Source organism: Aegilops tauschii, chromosome 5 (genome assembly GCF_002575655.3).
Source record: "Aegilops tauschii subsp. strangulata cultivar AL8/78 chromosome 5, Aet v6.0, whole genome shotgun sequence".
NCBI lineage: Eukaryota > Viridiplantae > Streptophyta > Magnoliopsida > Poales > Poaceae > Aegilops > Aegilops tauschii.
The window spans coordinates 517271476-517281170 of record NC_053039.3 but is presented as its reverse complement, the minus strand read 5'-3'; the positions used below and the strand labels follow the sequence as shown (position 1 = coordinate 517281170).

The 9695-nt window shown below is 47.3% G+C and overlaps 1 protein-coding gene across 3 annotated transcripts; it reads right to left on the bottom strand.

Annotated features, from left to right (window-relative positions):
- Positions 1-3644: 3644 nt before the first annotated feature.
- LOC109762416 (putative disease resistance protein RGA3) lies at positions 3645-8988 on the bottom strand. Of its 3 annotated transcripts, none has more exons than XR_012183314.1 (5): positions 8148-8975; positions 7736-7957; positions 4952-6595; positions 4156-4865; positions 3645-4036 (listed from the first exon to the last, which is right to left on the bottom strand). XR_012183314.1 is itself a non-coding variant. In XM_045229270.2 (5 exons), exons 1-4 carry the CDS (start codon positions 8712-8714, stop codon positions 4169-4171), a joined length of 3054 nt encoding a protein of 1017 aa, XP_045085205.1. In that variant the 5' UTR covers positions 8715-8975; the 3' UTR covers positions 3645-4036; positions 4156-4168. The 3 variants fall into 3 exon arrangements, 2 of the variants coding, with proteins under 2 accessions (XP_045085205.1, XP_020176858.1); XM_045229270.2 differs by having other exon boundaries at positions 5028-6595; XM_020321269.4 differs by having other exon boundaries at positions 4156-6595; positions 8148-8988.
- Positions 8989-9695: the final 707 nt, after the last annotated feature.

Below are 9695 nucleotides of genomic sequence, written 5' to 3'. Positions count from 1 at the left end.
GCTGGTGGTGGCGGGGATCTAGTTTGGGCGAAATCCCTGGCCGGCCATGATCGGCCGTGCCGACGGCGATGCCTGAGGGCGCCGCTCTCCTCCTTGGAGGCGTCGGTATGGACTGATCTCCTCACTTCCCCTTCCCCTAGGTCTCCTGGGCGAAAGCCCTAACTTTGTTGGGTGGTGGCGGCATTCCCTTCTTGAAGGTGCCGCTTTGGGAACCTTGGGGTTGGGTGGCGCTTGCGGGTGGTGGGCAACGGCGGTGGTGCGGTCCTATCCTAGCATGGATCTACGTCCGTTGCTTGGAGATGGATTCACGTTCATGGAGGTCGACGTTTGGCATCATGGTGGCGTCGATGGCGGAGGACCTGCCAAGGCTCGTGTAGGTGGAGGTCGTCGTTTGGCGTCGTGGTGGCGTCGATGACGGAGGACCTGCCAAGGTTGGCACCTCAATCTGCTCTGAAGATGGACCAGTGAAAGATGGCGGTGATGACACATGTGAGTGTGTCGGACCGGTTTGTGCCCCGGACCTGGCAGATGGCTCGGTCGGGGCCTCCGGCTTTAGATGTTAGGCTTAGGTGAGAGGTCTGGATATGAGGCCCCGCTTGCACCCCTTCATCATATGGATAGGAGTAGCGGCAGATTGCCAAGATGATCGATTCAGGCATATTGTTGTTCTACTTTATAAGGTTCTTGAGAATAATCAATAAAATGGCCGCATGCATCTCCCATATGCAGCGGCTGGGGTCATCCTCCTTTTAAAAAAAAAATCTGTCACTAATGGCCGTTTGCTAATGCCCGCAACTAATTGCATCATGAGCCTATATAAAAATTATTCATTGAACCAGCTACACCGACCAAAGTCCAATAGTCCATAGATATGTACGTGGCTGGCTATTGTTTGGCCTACAGACAATGTAATCGATCCAATCGGTTGATCTATTCTCCTGGAACGCTTAGGGCATTTGTCGCTGTCGCCGGCCGCCGCTCGTGCCATCCGCCGATGTACGGGGAATGTATCTGGTGCACCAAGGCAATTGGTGCTACCGGTGCACCGGACCCGTTGCACATTGAAAAATGTTTCAAAAAATTCAGAAAGAATTTAGTGCATCGATACAACATTAATGTATGTTGTCACAAAAATTTAAATAAAAATTCAAAAAAAAAGCTCAAGAAACAAAAATAACAAATTTGACGTCAATGTGCTAATGGACCAAAACTGAAACCCAACTTGTGTTGTGTACTAATCAGTGTCAGATTTGATATTTTTTATCTCCAGCAATGTTTCGAGTATTGGTTTGAATTTTTATGACAATGTACATTCATATTGTGTCAATGCACTAATTTCTATGGTTCTTGGTTACGTGTTCATTTTCCACCATCTTTTTACAGGAGCCCTTAGGGTTCTATATATTAATTAAGTAGAAGGGGCTTGTTCAGTTAATTAGCGAAAACTAGCCTCTCATTTCTTGGACACATCTGCTACCTCTTCACTAAACCATTTGTCTCCCCTCTGCTCGCTATAGCTGTTACCACTTCATGTGTATACGGTTTGATGGAAATTAGTAGCATAGCAAAGACTCGAACATGGGTGGTACTATTACTACTCCGTGCTGGATGCATTATTTTTAGAAAAGGAGGATGATCCCCGGCCTCTGCATCTGGACGATGTATGCGGTTATTTTATTAATTATTTTCACAAGACCTTACAAAGTCATACAACAGCAAGACTAAAGCCACCGTCTAAGCAACAACTGTCGTTACACCTATCCAATTGATGAAGGGGCGTTGATAGCCTGGGTCTAATACCAAACAGACATCGCAGTCAAACCTAAACATTTAAGACCTGAGGTCCCAACCAGGACGCCTGCCTGGTATGGGGCACCTACCAGTCCGGCGCACTCCTCAACCAGGACGCCTGCCGAGTATGAGGCCGCCGCAGCCACCTGCCACGAGTCCATCTTCAGAGCTGTACTGTTGCATCTACCGTGCCAGGTCTCTCTGCCATCGACGCCACCACGACGCCAGACAGCGCCGTCCTCCTGCGTGAGTCCATCCTCCCACATCGAACTCCGAATCTGCACTGCACCATGCCGTCAAGATCCGTCGCCTTCAGTGTGTAGGATGGAGCACCGCTCCACCAAAGAAGCCGTCCGCTGGTCCCGCGAAGCCGAGTGCACCTCCAAGAATGCCGCCCCAAAGGGGGTTACGACACATGAATGCCGCCAACATCCGATCAGCTAATCTAGGGTTTCCCCCGGAGGTATTGAGTGGAGTTGGGAGCTTCACCTCGATGATGCCTTCATGAAGAAAAGGATGATAAGGGCATCGTCATCACCGGCTCCGGCCATCAACCGAAGACCAGGTTTTCACCCGGATCCGTCCCAAGAAATCCACCCAACAACCTGTGCACCGTCTCGACCGCCTTCAAAGCCCCAGATACAGCCGCCTAGATCCGGCGACCAACCGCAGCAACAGTGCCACCGTGGGATCCCTGGCGCACCGGCCACTGCCTGAGTGTGCCACCACTGAAGCCTAGGAGGAGGGCTCCCACCCCGCCTCGCCAAGCCGCGAGAGCCGCCGAGAAGGATCCCGCGCGCTCGTCACCGTCTCTGATCTGAACCAATCCAAAGCAGATCGCCGTCACAGATCCGCCTTGGACAGGGACTGCACCACGCCATGTCGCCGCGGGAAGCCCTAGCTTCACCAGCAGCCACCCTCCAGGGCCGCCGCCCCGGGATCCAGACAGAACCTCGCCGCTGCCACCGGCGAAGTTCCGCCACCGCCGACCGGCCACTGCGACCTCCGCCGCCATGCCGCCGACGGATCTGGACGAGGATAGCCATCCTCCCCGAGGACACACGCCGCAGCCTCTTCTCCGTGTACTCGCATGAGAAGCCACCGTGGCCGCGTCCCCACCCCTCGCCGGATGCCGCGCACGTGGCGCCCCGCCGCCGACGAAGGCCGCCGCCACGAGGAGACCCGCACGCAGCCGCCACACAGCTCGGCGTCGACCCATCTGCAGCCGCGCCATGGGCTTGCCGCCGTCAAGATCGTCGCCGCCGCGCCACCAGGATCCACGCGCCCCGGCGCCTCCGCTCGGCCTGGCCGCTCCCGCAGGCCACGAACGCGAGGAGGGGAGAAGCCCCCGCCGCCAGCCACCGCCAGCCACCGCGGGGGGCTTTGCCCCGGCGGCTCTGGCTGGCGGCGGCGGGAAAGGGGAGGAGGAAGAGGGCTAGCGGCAAGGGGTGGCGGCGACGCGGGGGCTAGGTTTTGTGCTGCGTTCCGTGCTGGGTGCATACTGGCACAAAAGGCTGCCAGAGAGAAACCTATCGATGTGGAACATGACGCCCCACGAAATTCGGCCTCAAAACAGAGCAAGCTGCACCGTACACTGTCGAAGATCTCTCTGTGCCCATGTGAAGCAAAATAAACCCCTGATTAATTTTATTTTATATTTTAAACCTGGCCGGCAGCTTCGCCACAACGGGAGCCCGTGGAGACAAACAAAATCAGGCACGTACTTCCCTTTGTTGAAACATACTACTATTCACTTACTAAACAATACCTGCACAGATGCATTCACTTACTAAGTTTAGGATCTGCATACCCACACTAAAATACTCAGCAATTAAATCCAGGAAACTAGTAAGTACTACAGACCAACAACAGACATTCTTGATTACTGACGGGAAACTAATATTCCCAAGTTATTACAAGCAAGGGACACGCACATAAATCCAGTGTATGGGGTTCCACACTACTACAGACCAACAGGAAACAAGTAAATTTGCCGTTCATGATTCCACAGTACACACCATATAGGAGCCCAATGAGTTAAGAGGTCATGAGTTGCAACCACTGACAATAATTTCGCGTCCTCTGAAATGTACTTATAATTGGTCAAGTGTTACCAACCACATAGACCCAGGAAACGCCGTTATTTAAGCCTGTAGATTGGCAGGAAACCCCCATCTCCATGTGTTGGGGCGCTTCAAGCATCTGATGGAGACACCTTCTTTAGCTCCCGCTTCCAGCGTGTAGACTGGTATTTAATAGGTTTAAACAATAGAATAAGAAACATATTGATATGTTGTAATGCCTTTTATTAATTAACATATATCATATAGCTACATAAAAGGAACAAAGGAGTTGCAGATGTACCTTCCAACCCATCTTAATCACGGATAATAGAAATATCAGGAATGCGCTGAATCTTTTGCCAGTTTGGATGTCCAATTGTTTCGCATGACCTCATCAACTCCTCGCTGCAGGACCTGAGATAAAACCTCTCAAGGGAGGAGGGCAGTGCTGGAAGTGATTGAATATTCGGGCAACGATTAATGTCCAGTAACAGGAGTGACGCCAGCCGCTCCATATTATCTGGCAAGGAATGCCAATTGCTGAAATAAAGCCTAAACCAACGGAGATGCAGAAAGACCTCAAAAAGTTGAGGAGCCTGTTCAAGTCGGCAGCAGCTGTGGAGCCAAAGATTACGCAAATGCTTTGGGCCGCCATTCTGCTGACCCACCATCCAATCTGGGTACTTTGAACCATGGTAGTTCCAAACTTCTAGTCTCTCAAGATATTTCGGTGGGCAAAGGCCCTCAAGCACCTCCGCTTCAACTTCTGGACTGCAACTCGTATCTTTCCAGGATAGTTTAAGTTCTCTCAGCCGGTCCTTGTGTGCAAGACTGGCTTCAATAGATTCTTCCTTGCTTTGGACATTCTCAAGACCCGTGATACTTAGCGCGCCTGCAAGCTTGCTTAGGTCCTTCAATTGTCGTAGCTCGTACCCCTGTGTCTTGCTTACACTGAAGCGTACTAACTTACGGAGCCATTTCAGCCTGCCAATGTCTGGAAAGTTTTCCATGCTGCATATACACCGCAAGTTAATGAGCTGACTAATATTTTTACTACCAGTAAAAACCACACCACCGCTACTAAAATTGTCTAGCACTTGAATGTGGTAAAGCTTGGTAACACTGTTTGGCATAATTATTGTTGCTCTACCGCTCACATTGAAACCAAAATACCTTAGATGCTTTAACAGACCAATACATGCTGGAAGTGAAATGATATTACCATCACCTGCAGCCAAATGTAAAACCAGCACCCGCAATTTCTTCAACCTCCTGAACATTCTCTCGAAGACTTTTTCATCTCTTGAACCAATATTTATATAGCAATCAATGATGAGAGTGCGCAAATTCTGCAATTCATATATTTTCTCTGTAAGCATCTTTATATCACAACTTTCGACGAATAGATGACGAACATCTGGAGGAACTTCTTCTGTGACACCTTCCTCGATTCTGAAGCAATCTCCTCTAGCAGCCTCCTCTGCTAAATCATGCAGCAGGTCATGAATAGTGAAGTAATCAACCTCACATCCAAATTCCACTTGTCTCTCTCCTAATTGCAGAAATGAGGCTGACAATAATTCATCAAAGTAATTCTGACCAACATCATACAGATCCTGTGCAACATTAGTTGTCTCTATAAACGCTCCTGCCATCCAGAACTGTACTAACTCATCACGTTTGAAATGATGTCTTCTGGAAAAAATACTGCAATAAGCAAAGCATTGCCTCACATGCTCATCAAATTGCTGGTAGCTCCACCAAAGAGCTCCAGTCGTCTCGTTCAAAAGGTCCCTAACTTGCACACTCCTCCAGAACCAAACATCTTGTTTTCTACGTAGCTGTCCTCCCACGGTTCTGGCCGCTAGAGGTAACCTCTTTAGCTTCTTCGCTATTTCAGCCCCAATCTCTTCCAGTTCTCCAAGCATAGGGTCAAGGAGCCCTGAACTTCCAAGTGCATAATACATGAACATTTCACGGAAGTCTTCATCATTCAAGTCTGGTATTGGAACAGAAGTGTATGTCACTTCAGGACTTAGAGCTGCAAATGCACCTTTATTTCGACTTGTGGCTAGGATCTTGCTTCCTTCCAACCCAAATTTCAATGGAAAAATCAACTGTTGCAGATTTTGATCATCGGCATCCTTGTTGCACCAGACATCATCAAGTACCAATAAGAATCTTTTTGTGCTTAGCTCATGCTCTAATTTTTTCTGCATCACATCAAGGCTAGCATATTCAGCCTTTTTACCTGAAGCTGCTTCCAACATCTCACTGAAAATGGCATGCACGCTAAACTTCTGGGTGACGTGAATCCACATAAAAAGGTGGAAATGGTGTTTCCTTTCCTCTTTCTCTCCCTCTTCCTCTTTCATAGCGTTACAAACATATTGTGCAAGTGTTGTCTTCCCAGACCCCGCAATGCCATAAATGCCAACTACATCAGATTTTGACGCATGAAGCATTGTTCTTATGTCCTGACAAATATTATCTCTGCCAGTTATCTTTCCCACTGGATATGCTGTAGTCTTCTGTCTATCTCCAGTACTAACATCTGCAGTAAGCGTGCCAAGTTTGTTTCTTCTTTGCTGGTTCGCCTGCCCAATAGTTTCTTGCACTTTGTTTTTTAATGTAAAAATTTCCTGTGCTTCATCAATGAGTTTTTCTACCTTTTTCATATTTTTCTTTAGAAGAATATATAAAGGTCCCATCATAATGCAATTTGATTCCATAACAACAGCCTGCAAAAGCAACCAATTTCCAAATCAAAACAGTATAGCAACTTTAACGGGTGCCGCAGCAGCCGCAACTGCCAGTTGCTTACATCACTGTTAAGCAACTGCCAGAGCTTACATCACCGCTAAACAACTGCCAGAACTTACATCATTGCTAAGACTGATCAACAATAGGGTGCTTAAGGGGCGCTAGGGGTTCGCAAGTGAGCAGCAGCAGAAAAGGGGATTTTGCTGCCATACAAGATGCTGAAGAAAAGAAGACAGTTACAAGCCTAGTTTTTAATGGGCAAATACAAGTGATTGACAAAAAAACTACCACTTTAGGGGTTACCATCCCACATAACTATCACTTTTTTAAAGTATACTGTGTGCTAAGTATTCTTTTCCTATCAATGAACTTTTCATAATTTTCATAATAGAATCCTCATATTTTATTATGAAAATTATGAAAAGTGGAGTATTCTTACAATAGGACTTACAACTTCCACCTATCTTCTCCAAAATCATAAGGTTAGTAAATCTTATTAATAAGAGCATAAAGACTTTCATTCTAGAAATTTTGAATTTTTTTTAAACTAACCGAAAACTATAATTTTTTTCTAATTTTGTGACTAAAAACTACCACTTTCGAAAAATGGCCAGTTTAGACAATTTAAACATGTTTATGACATGCGAACCCACCCGTCAGGTCTGACGTGGCGGCAAAGTCAACTCCGTTTATTTTGACCGTTATTATAGGTGGGGTCCACACATCAACATCAACCTTCTTCTCCCCCCCCTCTCTCTCTCGTATTTCCTCGAACACCTCGTATGCACATGCGTGCCACCTCCGCCGCCCTCCATTGCCAGTGCTCGCGGTTGTGCTTTGTTTGTGGTCTATTTTTTTTTGTCCTAGTTTTTTTTGTTGCTGCATTATATATTTGTGGGAGCTTAAATGTGGCATCCTTAAAAAAACATCTAGATGTGAATTAGACAAACTAATGTAGATCGGAAGATAAGGTTTTGTAGCTAATCCAGAAGACTGGACAGATTAGAGTTTAGAGGCTAGTATGGCTAATTTAGCAAAAAAAAATGAATAACAACAATGAACTTATATCTAGCCAACTGGATGCAATTTAGCTTAATGTTCAGGACTTTAGGTGGTACCTGTTGATAACGTGTGAAGCCAAGCTCATCCAAGGACCAGTCTCGGTAGTAACGGGCACCCTCAATCGCCCTGGTTGTCTTGGTTGTTAACCAGTGGAATATGCAGCTACAACACGATGAGATCCTCTGCACCAAGGAAGTCGAGGGCGCGGAAGCAGATGGTAGTAGTTCACCTGGTCCAGTCACGCATCCCCATAACCAGCACAAGCCCTTCTTCGCCAGCTGCGCACACAATAGTAAAATAAGAAAGCCTTAATCTAGACGAAATTGACGGAGGCTAAGAGATCTATGGTACAAAATTAGTATAAAGTTTGGTCATTTATTTTGAAACGGAAGGAGTACTCTCTTTGTCCCATAATATAAAAGCGTTTTTGAGCCTACACTAGAACACAACAGCAAGAAGTAGCCAAACCTGCAGCAGCGGAGCTGTTCTTTGTCCGGCGACCCGTACCCACGGCCACAACCAGCAGAACCTCTCATGTACCCATTGGAGCAGCGGAGCAGATGTATCTCCGGCGATGTGTAAACATCCCCTCAACCAGCACAAGCTCTGCTTGGCCCGCTGCAGCAGCCAGGCTGATTTTTCTCGGGTGATGTCACAGAGGCGTTGCCAACACCACTGCAGCCAGGTGGAAGACCCAGCTTTCCCAACCTCCTTCTCAATTCGGTGATAGTCGACGAGGTCGAGGATGTCTTCAGCTTCGTACAGAGCATCCTTGAGCTTCTTCAGCAAGCTGTCCAGGCCGCTGAGTTTGGTGGTCACATCGGATTCTTTCTTTGATAATTTAATCAGCATCCTCTGCTCCATGACTTCCCCAAGCGTGAACCTGAGTCTTGGCATAGTCCCAGACCTCATATCTATGAAGTCTTGAGATGCATCATAGAGGTAGGCCAGAAGTTTATTCAGCAGGAAGGTGATGACCGGAGCAAGCCACCAGCCCACTGCCGCTACGGCGAGGCCGTTCACGAAAGCTCCCATGGAAGCAATGCTTTTTGAGAACGAGACCAGGGGCAATCCAGGAGTGAAGAAGGATCCGTGGTCGGTGCTCCACTGGACTGTAATATACCCTTGCCGACGTGAGACGCGGGCCGAGAATTGCGCGTGGAAGAAGAGGGAGTCAGAGCGTGCGGCGTATGATGAACAAAGGCCGAATCTAAAGGGAATCTTATCCTTAGAACCGGTGCCACACACTGCGGAGTCTAGACGAGAGAGATAGAGAGAGGAGCCGGACTCTTGCTAGACTCGAGTACCAACCGAGAGCGAAATTTTTGTAATTAAAGGGAGAGGATCCTAACCAAGAATAATTTCTCTAGGGAAGGATGGAAAGGATCAATTTTTTGTGGTGTTGCTGAGAGCATCGATCATTTGTTCTTTTCATGCTCATTTGCAAGATTCTTATGGAATTTGATTTGCGGAGCGCTGGGTAACCCCAAATTACTATATCTTTCTTTCATCTTTTTCAAAATTCATTTATTCTGGTAAAGATAGGACTGTTATTTCTATTGGAGTTGCTGCTTTGATTTGGACAATTTGGAAAACAAGGTAGATCATGTTTTCTTCAACGCGTTTTCCTTTCAAGTCCTATCAATGTTATATTTACGTGTGTTTTCTCTTGGATTCATGAGTGATTCTGCAAGCAAACAAAAAAGAGTACAAAAAATGCTTAAGGAAGTTTCGAAGAGACTATCTCAGGTAGCAAACGAAGTCTACAGAAGAGCGCACAGATGGCATCCTTCTGCCCAAAGATTTCGCTTTGTTTCTGCCTGGGTATTGGGTGATCCCGTGCTGCGTCCTGCTTTAATCCTGTTCATGTTTTGGCTGGTGTACAGAAATCAAAATGTTATAACTGTTTCTCTCCCCTGTAGTGGGTGGTTTGGCATCCTTTAGATATGGTTATATGCCTAGAATGTAGGTCGTTGATCTGTGGGTGCCGTGATGCATCAGAGATTGGTAGTTTGA